The sequence below is a fragment of the Neolamprologus multifasciatus genome, chromosome 15, assembly GCF_963576455.1.
Source record: "Neolamprologus multifasciatus chromosome 15, fNeoMul1.2, whole genome shotgun sequence".
NCBI lineage: Eukaryota > Metazoa > Chordata > Actinopteri > Cichliformes > Cichlidae > Neolamprologus > Neolamprologus multifasciatus.
The window spans coordinates 27074569-27090790 of NC_140453.1; the positions used below are offsets into that span (position 1 = coordinate 27074569).

A 16222-nucleotide genomic window follows, 5' to 3' on the forward strand; every position below is an offset into this window, starting at 1 on the left:
GTTACATTAACTGCAGGTAAAAGATGCTGAAGAAATACATGCACAGTGAGAAAAATATGTTTATTCAAGGCTGATTAAAAGGAAGCAAGCTGATCAAAGCCTTTACTACAGACTAACAAAACAAAGCAGTTAATGATGTAAGCACACGCCATCAGTACCTTCAGCGAGAATCTGTAGAATGTAGAAAAGTCACTGGTTTATACAAGCACAATAACATGAACACAAATGATGTTTTTGGCTTAAGTCATTCTGAAAACTTGGTTAACTGTAAAAAGGAGAAAAATATTAACTCTTCCCAAACCAAAAATTACAGGTACCGTTAGGGTTCTTTGAATTAATAGATTTGAATAACCCACTAAGTAAGTAAGTAAAACTTTATTTTTATAGCACTTTTCACAGACAGATGTCACAAAGTGCTTCAAAAGAGAGGTAACAAAAACACAATACAATCATAAATACATCATAAACGCCGCGGTCTAATTAAAGGTATGACACCACAATATCACTGTAAAAACTACACCTTCATTACTATGATTTTTAAGGTTCATTCATAAAAACTTTCTCAAACACAAACTATTGAAGAACTGAGATTTCTGACACACTGTGAAATAAAAAAGGCTGGAGAGTCTAACATGAATAATTAAGAGGCTTTTAGAAATCTTTACTGTCTTTGAATCCAGCTGTTAGCTATAGAAATGCACAGCAACTGACCAGTATAACCATAAATTATATCCACACTGGTGAATGCACCATCTGTTTTTCATATGTGTCTTGAGCTATTATTATAGGTCATCGATCTGTCCATGTCATTCAGGCAGAGACCATGCTGTGGAGACACTCTATGTAGACCCACAGCATCTTCTCACACAGTATAACACACAAAAATAAAATAGAATAAAAATGAAATAGAATATAAAAACAGTAAAATGTGGCAAAAAAAAGTTTCACATCAGTTTAAATAGATTTTAACAGAATAACCCGAGACGTCAGAATGAAAGTAGACCAGTTAGGATTAGCATCATAGCCATCAAAGCCATCATAAAGAAATATGTGTAAAAGCAGGGAGTCATTACATTTGTATGTTATAATGTGCAGTACATTTCCTATGATAAACATGTGTATGGCGTGTTTTTTTGTGCCACTATTCTGAGCGCAAATAAAAAAAAATTGAGCGCATGTAAAAAAATTTGCAGGTGCAAGTGTTGCATTTTGAGGAGAAATTTATTTCGAGCGAAGAAAAGCTCAATTTAAGTGAACAAATGTATTTCAGTGTTTGCTATTATCCATACACACACACAATAGCAGCCTCTCTCGCTCAGTTTTTGTATTTGCGCTTGCTCGCAATGTGTTGCTTGCACTCTCAACATTTCTGCCTGTGCGCGTTCAACTCTTTCTGTACACCGTTATATTTGTGCCACAGCTAGTGGGTATACCCACGAGATGCCTGTTACGTAACAGGGATCTCCGAAAACATTAGAGCACTTATGCAAATATGTCTTGATAAATCGAGCAGATATTTGAAGTTTACACAGCACCATTCTCGCATGAAAATATCTTAAAGGTTTATTTTGTGACCCAGACAGAGTAATATTTCAAACTCCGCCACTCTGTGTTCCTCCGCCCCTGCCTCGTTTGAGTTTTGGACGAAATGGATTCTGGAATATTGCATTTCGTCATTTTGAGCTGATTGGAGACCAAAACAGCCAATCAGATTTTTTTGCATCCACATCTGTGATTGGCTGGTTTTGTGGCACAAATATAACGGTGTACAGAAAGAGTTGAACACGCACAGGCAGAAATGTTGAGAGTGCAAGCAACACATTGTAAGCAAGCGCAATTGCAAAAACTGAGCGAGAGAGGCTGCTATTGTGTGTGTGTATGGATAATAGCAAATACTGAAATGCATTTTTTGCACGCAGCAATGAATTCTGTTCACTCAAATTTAGCTTTTCTTCGCTCAAAATAAATTTCTCCTCAAAATGCAACACTTGCACCTGCAAAATTTTTTTACATGCACTCAGAATAGTGGCACAAAAATAACACCATACATGTCTGTCAACTGCTGGCAAGTTTGTATTCACAGCCCCTTCCAATACTGTCATACATGTCATGCATTTATGACCATGGGGGTAAAAAAAAAAAAAGAAAAAAAAAAGGATTACATTATTTTCAGGTCTTTGGTAGGACATTCATTCATTCACCACCAAACGTCTGGTGACCACCTCTCTGTTATGCAGAATTAGTAGGAGGGTAACTGCTACATGGTCCGTTGGTTTATAGTCTGTGGTGTGCAGAGTGAAAAACACCATCAGCAGTAGTTTGCAGTCAGGAGCAGACTCTCTCCTACAACTCACACAGAGATGCAGTGGACTCATATGACCAGAACCCAAACCCGAACCCAAAGGCAGGGTAGACTGGTTCGGTGAATGTGGTGTGGAAGGTGTGCAGGAGGGTCAGTTTGTCCGAGCAGACTCGGTAGAAGGACACAGTACCAGCAGGACAGTCCACATACACTGCTATTCTTTTAGGTAGAGTAGCACCATAGGGAAGATAGACAACATGTTCTCTCTTGTTGTGCCAAAAAGAATATTTCTCTTGAGTGCAGATTAGACTCCAGCACTGGTCATTCCACCCGAGCCTGCAGTCCGCACTGTTCCCTTTCCTGCTGATTCTTTTGTACGTCACTGCTATGACAACTTGCCCTTCCCTCTCCACCTCCCAGTAACAACGACCAGTCAGACCATTTTTACACAGCACCTGCCAGCAGCAGTAGTCAAACCTCTCTGGATGATTTGGATAGGGCTGTTCCTCTTTCACCACAGTCACCTTCTTGTTGTCGTCAGACAGTTTGAGGTTTCTGTGCGCTGTATTTGGATCCAGTTCAAGCCCACAGAAATCTGAAAGAAACAACAGCACAAAGTATTATTCTATCATCCAACCACAGACTCACAAAACAAATATTTTTTGTTTTTTGGAGGTAGAAGTGACCACATTTGAAGGTGGTTCGATACCCATCTGCTCCAGTCTGTGTGGCAAATAACCTTGGGCAAGATACTAACCCCAAGTTGACCGATCAGAGTAAGAATATGTGTGAATGTTAGATAGGACTTACATAGAAAGAGCATAGAATACGTGGGAAAGATAGGGTAGAAAAGCACTGTTTAAGAACCAGTCCATTTACCATTTACACTGACACAGACATTTGCTATTTGGTGATATGTGACATTACAATTCATCAAAACTGGAGCTCATACTACTTGAACAGTGAGTTAGTAAAACTAACCACACAGCCACCATATTATTTGTCAGATAATTGCTTTAAAAATGCTGCAAAAGGCACAAACATAGCCAAAATATCCAGTTTACGGACTCCAATTAGCTGAAATGAATCCTAACAGACTATTGACCATGACTAAACAGTGAAGGAGGCCATGACCCTAATACTGCAAAGCTGGTTTTTGCAGATTAGTTCCTCTTTACATCATAGGAAAATTTAAATTTTAATATATGAATGTTTCTTACACTTCCTCAGACCAGGTTTCAGTCGCTGTTCTCCACAATGGTCCAACCTGAGGGAGGAAAAGTGGAAAAACAATTTATTTTCTCATTTATTTATTTCTACTATTGAGTTTTTAATAATAATTTATTATTTAGGGCCCTATTGTATCTGTTCCGTTTCTTATTATTATTCAGGCAAAACAAATGCCTTTTGAGGGCTTTAACATGCTCAAAAACTCTTGAAATTTTGCACACGTGTCAGGTCTGGTGAAAAATTTTGTATTTTAATGGTTTTACATATGAGCATTGGAAAATGGCTCTGGAGCGCTACCTATGCGTTGTTAAATGCAGTCCTACGAACACACAGTTTAAGCTACATGAATCAAATTTGGCCCACATGTGTATCATGCTGACATGAACAAAAAAGTCAGTGGGACCATTGATGCAAACACAACAGGAAGTCCGCCATTTTGGATTGAAGGTGACATTTTGGCTCCCATTTTGCCTTGGGATTTGATTGTATAAGCTTCATATTTGGTCAGTATCAACTACACACCTGGGCCATGTTAAATTGCGGAGCTTTTGAGTTTTTGGGAAATGGTATGGCCATGGCGGCACGGTGAATTTCGATGATTCGCCATGAAAATCTTACTGCCTCTCACTCTGTCATACATTGTCCAATCTTGACCGAAGTACACACATATGATAAGGCTCCACCCCTGAACATATATCAACAGCCATATTTGACATCAGGGAGAGCGCCACCTAGTGGCAACAGGAAATGTCCTGTTTTATACTTTGATATACTGATTACGTTGTTTATGTTTACTTATCTCCAAAATATAGGGGCAGCATTTGGAGCAAGAGGTCATCACCAATATTGAGTGAAACCTCAGAGGTTTAATTATATGATTAATATTCAAAAGTATTTTAATTAGTAATTAGTAGGCTGCTAATTTTCTGTTCGTACCTGAGTGTTTCCAATTGGCATTGTCTATCCTTCAGGCCAAAAGAAAGGAGAGTCACGCCTTGGTCTCCTGGATGATTGTAGCTCAGGTCCAATTCTCTCAGATGGGAAGGGTTTGAACTCAGAGCTGAGGCCAGAGCAGCAGAGCCTTGTTCTGTGACTTGACAGCCTGATAGCCTGAAATTGAGTCAGTTATTTTTTTTCTGAAGTTAGAAACTTCCTTACAAATTTTGGTAACAGATATTTGAAAATTACACAAATAAGAAAATGAAAAAGATAGCAGATAGTACCTTTGTATACCACTGTACTCCACAAGTAAGTCCAGTTACATTATTAATAAATCAAATCAATCAAAGAAATGAAATAAAACCACATGAAAGTTGTCCAATTTGATGATAAAAATCATAAAGTAATATGTAATGTCACTTTATCATTTATAAATGAGGAAACTGTGGAGGCCTGACCTAAGAGTTTGAAGTACACAGTGATGACTCTCCAGTCCAGCAGATAAATGTTGTACTCCTGAATCCTGCAGGTCATTGTTGCTCACATCCAGTTCTTTTAGATTTAAGGACTGTGTGCTGATAACTGTAGAAAGAGTTTCGCAGCTTCTCCATGACAAGTTACAGCCAATCAGCCTGTTTATAAACAAACCATTAGACATGTTAAAATAACAATGATTTTTAAATTAGCACAAAAAGACAGACAGAATTGATGCAAATCAACATCAACTACAGACTTTTTCCCATAAGGCCAGTTAAGTCTGGATAGTTGTTTTTTTTTTACCTTAATAAATTCAATTAGCATTTAAAAACCTGCAAATTGTGTTTAGTTTTGTCTGATATAAAAATGTGTTTGATGATCTCAAATATGTAACGAATACTAAAAAACTAAACTAAAACTAAAACAATAGCCCACAAAACCAAAGAGAAATTAAGACATGTATGCAACACTGTATGTTGCAATCAAGAAGAAATTTGAATAGTAATTAAATTTACCAAGACTAAGAATAAAATATGCCGTGAAACATAGACGAGCATCAGCCAACATTAACATTCCTGACCTGAGAGTTTCCAGTTGACAATGTGGACCCTCCAGTATGGTAGAAAGCATCTTCACTCCTGAATCCTCCAGGTTGTTGTTGCTCAGGTCCAGCTCTCTCAGACAAGAGGACTGGGAGCTGAGCACTGGAGACAGAATTTTTACACTTTTCTCTGACAGGTTACAAGAACTCAACCTGAAAAATTAAACAACAACAGAGAAAACCATTGAAAACACATTTTAAAATCATCATATGAGTATCAATAGTAGCTAACCAATGACTTTTAATAGATATCACAGCACTTACAAAGCTTTGTTGGAGGCTTTAACCACAGGCAGTAGCTTCAGAAGAACCTCCTCTGAAGCTGAATATTTCTTCAGGTCAAAGACATCCAGATTTTCTGATGATAATAAGATGAACACTAGAGCTGACCACTGAGATGGAAATAGATCATTCGTGTAAAGATTTCCTGAACTCAATGACTTTTGGGTGTCCTCCAATAGAGAATGATCATTCACTTCATTCAAACAGTGAAACAAATTGATGCTTTTCTCAGAAGGGAGACCATCATCAAGCCTTTCCTTGATGTACTGGACTGTTTCCTGTGAGCTACTTCCTGTCTTTCTCAGTAGGCCTTGTAAGAGAATCTGATTGGTCTCCAGTGAAAGACCCAGAAGGAAACGGAGGAACAAGTCCAGGTGTCCATTTGGGCTCTGTAAGGCCTTGTCCACGGCCCTCTGGTGGAGATTAGATTTACTTCTTGAAAGTCTAGAAATCCAGGATGATTGTTGGAGTTCGTCCAGCAGATTGAGTCCAGAGCTGAAAAAGGTCATATGGACATACAGAGCAGCCAGAAACTCCTGAACACTCAGGTGGATAAAAGAAAACACTTTGTCCTGGCGCAACACTCTCTCCTCTTTAAATATCTCTGTAAAAAGTCCTGCATATACTGAGGCACTTGTGACACTGATGCCACAGTCTTTCAAGTCTGATTCATAAAAGATCAGGTTGCCTTTCTGTAGCTGCTCAAAAGCCAGTTTTCCCAAAGACAGAATCATCTCCTTGCTTGCTTGATTCCACTGTGGATCAGCATCAGTTCCTCCCTGATGCTTGACCTTCTTCACTTTGGCTTGAGATATCAAAAGGTGGATGTACATCTCAGTCAGGGTCTTGGGCAGCTCATCTTTCTCTTTAGTTTTCAACATATCCTCCAGAACTGTAGCAGTGATGCAGCAGAAGACTGGAATGTGGCACATGATGTTTAAGCTCTGTGAAGTTTTGATATGAGAGATCATTCTGCCAATAAGCTTCTCATCTCTGAATTTCTTTCTGAAGTAGTCTAGTTTTTGAGCATCAGTGAACCCCATAACTTCTGTCACAATGTTTACATACTCAGAAGGGATCTGATTGGCTGCTGCAGGCCGTGTGGTTATCCAAAGGCGAGCAGAGGGAAGCAGATCCCCCCTGATGAGATTTGTCAGCAGCACACTGACTGAGGTGGATTCTGTAGCATCAGTCAGGATCACAGTTTTGTGGAAGTCCAGAGGAAACCGACACTCATCCAAACCATCAAAGATGAACACAACCTTCAACCCTTCAAAGCTGCAGATTCCTGCTTCTTTGTTTTTAGTAAAAAAATGATTCACAAGTTCCACCAAACTGAACTTTTTGTCTTCCAGTACATTCACCTCTCTGAAAGTGAATAGAAATGTTAAGTGGATGTCCTGGTTGGCTTTGTCTTCAGCCCAGTCCAGAGTGAACTTCTGTGTTGAGACTGTTTTCCCAATGCCAGCCATTCCCTTTGTCAGCACTGTTCTGATTGGTTTGTCTTTAATGGGTGAAGCTTTGAAGATGTCTTCACATCGAAGTCTTGTTTCTGGTCTGTCTGGTTTCCTGTGTGCTTTTTCAATTAGTCTGATCTCATGTTCCTTGTTGACCTCTTGGCTGTTTTCTATTTTGAAGCAAACCTCTGTGTAGGTCTCATTTTGAAGCTTAGATTTACCTCCTTTTTTAAGTTTTTCAGCTGATTCCTGAAACTTTTTCATCAGGTTGGATTTGAGGTTTTTCTGGAACTCAGCAAAACCCTCTAAATAAACAGTGAAATGGTAAGAGTAGATGTGAGTAAATGTCAGTTGTGAAAAATGGGGTACATTTATGTAATTGTGATAGTTGTCAATGGAAAATAAGCAGGATATGGTTAGGATGGCAAGGACAGGTTCTTAGCAAAAACCAGTAATTACCCAAATTTCTGTAGCGGTTTTGTTCATCAACATTAAAATATAACTGTCATGTCCATGAGTGTGGTAAGTACATTTCATATCAAAGCAATTAATAGGTCCTATTCTTTATTATTCTTTTCACCTCGCAAACTCACTATTGCCATTTCTTGCTATCGTCTCAGATCTACCATCTGTGTATTAAGGTAAAGAACAGCATCTGAAGTTATCAAGTCCATCTCTATGCCATGGTTCATAACAAACTAAAAATGTAATAAGATACATTTTCTGTCTGAATTATGGTCATCACAAAGTGCACCTGATACCAGGAATCATTCTCATATGAGTGTTAATCATTCCATGACTTACCTGCTTCAGGTTCTGCATTTGGGTCAATTAAAATCTGCACAAGGTCATTCCTATCTAGCTTCCTCAAAACCTTTTTGGTGACCTCAAGCACGTTTTCACAGTATGTTTGCAGCATCTGATCCACTGTGTCTGGCCTGTCTGCCTTATCTAGTCTGCTCTTTGGGATTATTGGGAAGCGTTCCAGGACGTCAGACTTTTGCAGGTACCACTTGAACTCTTTTAACTCATTGTCTCCCAGATCTTTCAGTGCTCTCAGGAGCAGCTCTTCACGTGTTGAATTTGACATCATGTTTCCCTGCCAAAATCAAAGAACATCGCATGTCTGAAACAGTTCTATAATTGCTGGGGTGATTCACTGCGGCTGTAATTATTCTTTTTTATATTACTACTTTGTTCAAACTAAAGGTAAGTAGCATCAGCACTCCATAAAAGTGACAAAATAAAAGTTGACTATAAACTTGTTGTCCCTTTTAAAGGGGACAAGAAAAGGAAACTCTCAGGTGTCACAAGGAAGGACCAGCAGAAATACTTCAGAAACAAATGTGCGATGCCAAACCTGCAGATATCTAAAGAAGGAATGAATGAATGAATCAAGGCTTTATTGGCCACATGCAGGTTGCCCTGCAATAGAATAGAACCCCCCCCACCAACTTACACACACAACATAGACATCACATGGGAATACAGGTTGGAGATCGGCAGGGTTACAGAAAAACACTGAAAAAGTACACAACAATGGGAAAGTAGAAGAGGAAAAAGAGACCTCTACTCATGGGAGGACAGCATAAGAACAGGAAACCAAAAAAAACTCCTCTGCACAGAGAGCACATAAATGTCCACAGTACAACATTTGAGCACGTGACAAGCCACACAGGGTTGGGTAGGGGGTGAGGAGTAATCCGAAGGAAACACAGCAGTCATCCTGCACAGCCCTACCATTCCAGTGCGGCACACAGACCCCGCCGTCTTCCCCCACAGGAAACAAGCATCGAAGGCGTTTGGAAAGGGAGGGGGATGAGTGCGTGCTTATCAGTGTAAGTGTATGTGTGTGCGTGTCCAGAGTTCAGCTGAGACAGTGTCCTCCGCCCTATCAGGCTAAGTAAACAATCTGCCAGCCAACCCAGGTGGCCTTGCATGGAATGGGAAGAATAGTCAACACACAGTCGTTATCTGGGAGTTTTTGTTCGGCTCCAGCCTTGGGCCCGCAGCTGGCGCCGAGGTATCCGCATGTTGATGTTGTTGATTTTTCTTTTATGCGAGCAGCTCAGGAGAATTTCAAAGCTGTTCTTTAACACTCCGACACTGGTCTCTCAATCTCCCGTTGGAGAACCGTGAGCCTCCCCATGATGGTATCAAACTTCCGTTCCGTGGTGTTGTCATTCTTTTGATTCTGAGACCCCACAACTGCAGTGAGCCGTTCTGCGATGTGATCCAACTTTCGCTCAAGGGTCTCATTTTGAGCAGGCCTCTCCTTGATGTATCCCAATATATGCTCAATGGTGTTATTTTGAATCTTCACGGCAGCTGTAAGCATCTCCAAGGTGTTAACCATGCTGCGTTCGTTGTGAGAAGTCGCGCCTCGTCCCATCGTTTCAATCCCAGCAGGCAGCCTCAGGGGGGTTTGAACAGCCGGTTCCGCTCTCTTAATTCTCCGATAAGCCAGGGCCAAGCCAGCTCCGATCAGCAAGAACCCTGTTATCATGGTTCTGAATGGTAGATATCTTCAGTGTCCTCGAACGACAGTCCCGCCAGGCACATGATCCGCCATTCCTGCCACCCGTCCATCGTGTATCTGGCAGGGAAAGTCCCTCCAGGGCACTCGGGCTCTTCCGAGCAGGGAAGATAACGGAGAGGAGAGGAGAAAAAGTGTGTCCGCCTCCTCCGAGAGCCAACATTTAATCTGTTATTAGACTGAGTCTAATAACAGATTAAATGTTGTGTTGAGGCTGTCATTTTTAGCGTCTACATATATGTTAAAATCACCCAAAATAATTATGTGAGGTGAGCACTAAATAAGATAAAAAGTCTGAGCATTTTTGTGGGGCTTAATAAATTTGGCCAGATTTCTAGAAATGAGAGCTGCTCCATCCAAAGTGGAATGGATGCAGTCTCTCCTAACAAAACCAGGTTTCCTCCAGAAAGTTTCCCAATTATCTATAAAGGCCACCGCACCAATTCAATATTGATTTTAGTGACCTCGGATTGACGTAACCGGTGTCATTACTGCCGATGTGAATTATAATTTTACTAAATTTACGCCTACCCTTAGCCACCAGTTTTAAATTTCTCTCAGTTTCCCACAGGCAGTACTGTGTTTTGCATTGTATATATATCACAAACGTCTGGATCTTGATCTTAATCCAAAAGTAATTATTTCCTTCTTTTTTTCTGCTTTTATTTACTGTAAAACAGTTGAAAAATCAACAAAAAAATATAATTTCCATTAAAGAGCTTGCTTGCACATACTGCTGGATTAACCATTAAAGAAATATAAATGATTTAGTAATTACCTGTACTGATCATTTAGAGCAGATGTGGCACAAACCTTATACTGGGTGGTGGTCTAATAAATTTGTTAAGCAGAGTACATACAAACAGCTTTTTATAGAATACATTGCATTATTGAATTATTGCCAGTTAAACAAAGTGTCACATTTGCTGGCCTTCCTGTAAAAGTCACAGTCCATTGCTGCAATAAACAGATGTATTCAGGGATTGTGATATCCATGAGCTAAATGAGAATTACCAGTCAAAGAATCAACACTCTAGAAATATCCAAATGTTTGAAACTGTCCCTGTTTCACAGTGTTTGATGTCATGACTGTCATTATGTATGCAAATCCATCACATCACATAAATGTCAGTGTCTATTGTCATTCAGTCTTGCACCCTTAAATTCTCACCTCTATTCTGACATACAGCATTAAGCTTACAAATGGATCCTGTTTGACAGGTTGTGATTCTGAAGAATTCAGAGCATCAACCTAACAGGTCAAACTGCATAACATCTTCCCATGAAACAAAATGAAAGATGAAAAGCAAAAACAAATACAAAAGTACATTCCATTATTCAATCAGTGCCAAAACCTAAACCGTCTTACACAACAGCTTTATTTCCTCACTGTTGCACTGAAGAGGGCACTGCTTATGGCGTTATTTTTGTAAATGGATTCTGGGATATTGCATTTTGTCATTTCGAGCTGATTGGAGACCAAAACAGCCAATGAGATTTTTTTTGCATCCAAGTCTGTGATTGGCTGGTTTTGTGGCACAATTATAACGTGTACAGAAAGAGTTGAACGTGCACGGGCAGAAATGTTGAGAGCGCAAGCAACACATTGCGAACAAGTGCAAGTGCAAAAACTGAGCGACAGGGGCAACACATTGCGAGTAAGCGCAAATACAAAAACTGAGTGAGAGGGGCTGCTATTGTGTGTGTGTATGGATAATAGCAAACACTGAAATACATTTTTTGCACGCAGCAATGAATTTTGTTCACTCAAATTTAGCTTTTCTTCGCTCAAAATAAATTTCTCCTCAAAATGCAACACTTGCACCTGCAAAATTTTTTTACGTGCGCTCAAATGTTTTTCACCTGCCCTCAGAATAGTGGCACAAAAATAACACCATAATTGCTTGGACCTGGTGCATACAAGCTCCTAGATCACATTTACCAAAGACCTAGTTTTACTTTGGCTGTTTTACAGTGATTATTATTATTGATTATCCATTATTTCTTCACTTTCTAATGTTATTAATAAACAGAAAGAGTCTACTAAATTTGAATAGTTTAAAATGTGAAAACAGTTACCATTAGTAGGCGGACATTTAAAAAAAACTCCCCCAAATCACAAAGCTGATCAACCAACCAACCATCCAACCCAATTATTTTCTGTGCATTATGATTTATGTGAAATGACCAATAAACTCTGTGTAACATTCTGATTATTTAAAATATAGAAAATGTTTCAGAGAAACTAAGATTAAATTAAATTAACATTTTTTTTAATCAAATGACATATCTCATGTGTGATGCTGATTGTCAGTACATATGATGGAATTTTAAATCTCATTATTACAGACTTCACACAATTTTTAATCCCAGCAGTTTGTTTCGTTTTCTGTATCACCTGAAAACATTTTAGTGTTCAGTCTTTAACACGTTCACACACACACTCTCTCTCTCTGATGGAAGATTTCAAGTTCAGTATCTCACCCACAAACACTCAGACACTCGTGTAGGCCTCAGTAAGATTTCAGTAACCTTTTCTTATCTTAGTCAGTTTGTGCTCTGTGTAACTTGAAATATATTCTGTTTGTATAAAAGAATAAGTCCTAACCACAGTTTTATTTTCTGTGTTTCAGTAGAAATAAATACATTTTTGTTTCACAGGCTTCAGGTTCAAGTTTCTGTGAGAGTTACACAAAAATCTGAAGCTTTTTCTCATTGCATTTCAAAGTAATTTCATTATATTTAATGGTTTAATGAGCTGGTATTAAGATTTACCACAAAGACCGAATTCACACACACACACACAGAGGAGAGCCGTCCCTACCTTTCTGCTCATTGTCACCTGTAGAGAAAAAAACAGCGACTTCACTTCTCAGCTTGTGATTGTGTCTGATGTTTGTTCATCGCTGTCAACTCTTTGAAACAAACAAAAAAACAACAACAATGAAAACTATTACATAAATCACCACAGATCTCAGTAGAAACAAGGTGACTTATATGAGGCGGGGCATGTGCAGAGGGTGGAGATTGTTCCTCCTGTGAGTCTTGTCAAAGTGAGTCTCAGCTGAAACACAGAAATCATTCAGACACTTTAAATTTAGCATTTCACGCTGCCGCCCCATGTGCTGGGTTATTAAGGTGTTCAGGCCAATTAAATTACTCATTTTCATTGCTGTAATAGTTTTCTCTGTAGTATCAGACCATCAGCCTACCTGTGTTTAACATGCAGGTGAGGTCAGCTCCAAATCTTGTGTTGCTTTGGATCAGGGCAGGTTGTAACCTGTTTAGGAATGATTTTCCTCCTGCAGTCTGAGGAGAAACTGACAGAGGTGTTTTTCAGTGGCATTTGTCCAAGCTTGAGTGTTCAGACCTCACACCTGATAGACTTACTCTGAGACACTGTTCACACACTGTGTTGTGGCTATAGTTATTTCATTGGTTACTATCAGTGACTCCAGCCTGGAGAAGCCCCCTGACTGACTGCACAGTAAGTGCAAACAGAAGGATCCAAACATGGAAGAAGAAAAATAATGCCATCAATCAAATTCAAACTTTTTCTCTTTGCTGTTTTCCTGATTGCTCAAACAGTTTGATGTAGCAAACGCAGCATCCAGTTCATCTGAGAGGAAAATGGTCCTAAGACTCTGAGACTGACCATAAATACCAAGAAACACATATAACCGGAGCATAAATGGGCTTGAGGGCTTCAGGGTTCTACTCTCACTGACCAATCAAAGAAATTTAGACTGCAAGTCGCTTTAAGCTCTTTATCTGCCTCACATCCACAGACACCCCTCAACCCAACATGCCCACTTTGGATGATATTTGGGATGCTTGCCCTCTGAATCCACGCACAGGTGAGACTCTCTCACCCTCACCTACAGACTGCTCATAAATGCCAAAAACACACATTAGTACACATGTGCATCACATAGAAGCTGACTGCCGCTCAACAAGTATTTTTTTAATCGGTGCAAACGCACAGTCAGAAGAACAGGAGAGAAATCAAAACAAGTCAGAGAGCAGGTCACTGAAAACAGCACTTCAAAAATGTGACCACACGACATCTCATGCTGGAGCTCCTGCAATCCGCCGCTAATTGTTACCAGCAGAAAAACAAGACTTACTTCGCGCAGCAGACACTGAATGAGTGCACACAGACATTTATGGGTGTATATGCTATAATCACTATAGTAATAGGTAGACCAAAATGCCTGAAATCAGCCATGTCAGCACCAAAGAAAGAAGAAAATCACTTTTCTGTGTGACGACTGGCCAGTCAGAGGCTGATCTTCCAAAAGAGATTTCTATCTCTTCTCCGTAGAGAGCATCTTTAAGCACCAAGGGGCTTTCTGAGCTTCCTGCTTGAAAATACTATGTTCAAGAGTTTTTCTCTGCAATTACGCACTCTGTATAAACAATCTTGGTATAAATAAAGCTAACACATGAGAGTGTAATTTATTTTTGGATTTTATTGCATATTACCATTCTGAAAATGTGCTTCAGTAGACATTTAACTCCAGAAAACCAGTAATCAACATATGAACATTATCTGTGCAAAGATTTATGCTTCTGGAGTGAAGCAGTGAACGATTACAGCACTGTTAATGAATAGCCAGCGTTTTGGCATGTGGCACATTTTTGCACCATCTGTCAGCTGAAATTTCTTTGGTATTGAACAACAGAAATGCTTTAACTTTATTTACACACCTAAAAATGTTTGTATTTTGAATATTTTAATAAGAATACCCCTACACGTAGGTACACTGGGCATTTTTTCCTTTGCATAATCAAGTCTTGGAAATGTCCCTTTTCCCTTTAAATTCTGAACGCCTGTAACTTCAGCTGTGACACTTCCAATTTAAATAATTTCAGGCCACTTTCAAATGTACTTTTACTAGCCAAAATTCTCGAAAAGATAGTGGCTGCACAGGTTCATAGACACCATGCTGGAAATAACTTGTACGAACAGTTTGAGTCTGGCTTCTGCTCATTTCATGGTACAGAAACTAGTAAAAATCTCTAATGATCTTCTGCTGCAGCTGACTCTGGACTCATCACTATCCTCATTCTTCTTGACTTTACAGAAGCTTTTGATACTATCACCCACCACATCTTTCTTCATAGACTAACATCTATTGGCATCAGTTGTACAGCACTCGCCTGGTTTACCTCATATCTCTCTGGCCGTTCACAGTTTGTTCAATTACTCACTCACAGTTCACTATCTACTCCAGTTAACTCCGGCGTACTCCAAGGCTCTGTCCTGGGCATTGGAGGTTAAGAGTCTTGGAGTCATCCTCGACACCCTTTCCCTTAACAGCACATATAAATAATATTTTCATCATTGTAATATTAACCACTTTTGTCCTTCACTGGCTCCAAACAGTACCACCATACTTGTCAATGCTCTTGTCACATCGCGTTTAGATTACTGTAATTCTCTTCTCTATGGTGTACCTCATAAATTTCAACATTAACTGCAGTTAGTTCAAAATACAACTCATTGCTTTATATCCAGAATTAGATCTACTGAACATAGCTCTTAAACAGCTCCATTGGCTTCCAGTTTCTGCTTATTACTTTCAAGGCACTTCATAACCTCACTCCCCATATTTATCTGATTTTATCTATACGTACTCACCCCCTTGTACACTCCGCTCTTCTTCAGCTTCCCTTCTGTCTGTTCCACCTGCTCGCCTGACTACCATGGGATTCAGAGCCTTTAGTTGTTCTGCCCTGAGACTTTGGATGCACTTGCACCAGATCTCCAAATTACAAACTCTCTCTCCACTTTTAAATCGCTCCTTAAAACCCATCTATTCAGAATTGCATATCCTTCATCATGACTCTGTCTTAGTCTATTTTTACCTTTTTTAGCTTTCATATTTGTTTTTTATTTTTCATTTTGCTTATGTTTCCTTATGTTTTTATGTTTTATGTTTTGTTGTTTGTTTGGTGACCTTGAGGGTCTTCAAAGGCGCCTGCTGTTTGTAAAATGCTTGAGTAAAATGAATGATGTTGTTTCACCTTGGTTTGTTTTGGGGGGGGGGGGGGGTTGCTGTTATATAAAAAAATCCATCATCCTCATGTCACACGCTCAGATGCAGGTTATCAGATCACTGATCAGGAAATCATGGCTCTACATACATTGCATAACTTCTGTGGAACAAAACAGGTTAATCTCAATCTGCTACTTTGACAACATCCTTTTGTTTTTCAGTTTTCATTCTCACTCAGCCTTTTGCTCACAAAATCTCAGGAACCTTTTCACTTCTGGTTTTTAAATCTGTGGCTTCAGAAGCTGGCAGATCAGAGATTCCTCACGCACAAAGCCAGCTCCAGGAAAGCTGGGATGCTGCTTAAAGTGTAAAAAAAACAAACAAACAAACAAACAA

The 16222-nt window shown here is 39.5% G+C and overlaps 1 protein-coding gene across 1 annotated transcript; it reads right to left on the reverse strand.

Moving 5' to 3' along the window:
• Positions 1 to 43: 43 nt before the first annotated feature.
• LOC146502286 (NACHT, LRR and PYD domains-containing protein 3-like) lies at positions 44 to 12971 on the reverse strand. Its single transcript, XM_085133440.1, has 8 exons — positions 12649 to 12971; positions 8093 to 8387; positions 5814 to 7593; positions 5529 to 5702; positions 4930 to 5103; positions 4469 to 4642; positions 3523 to 3569; positions 44 to 2897 (listed from the first exon to the last, which is right to left on the reverse strand). Exons 1-8 carry the CDS (start codon positions 12658 to 12660, stop codon positions 2344 to 2346), a joined length of 3210 nt encoding a protein of 1069 aa, XP_084989566.1. The 5' UTR covers positions 12661 to 12971; the 3' UTR covers positions 44 to 2343.
• Positions 12972 to 16222: the final 3251 nt, after the last annotated feature.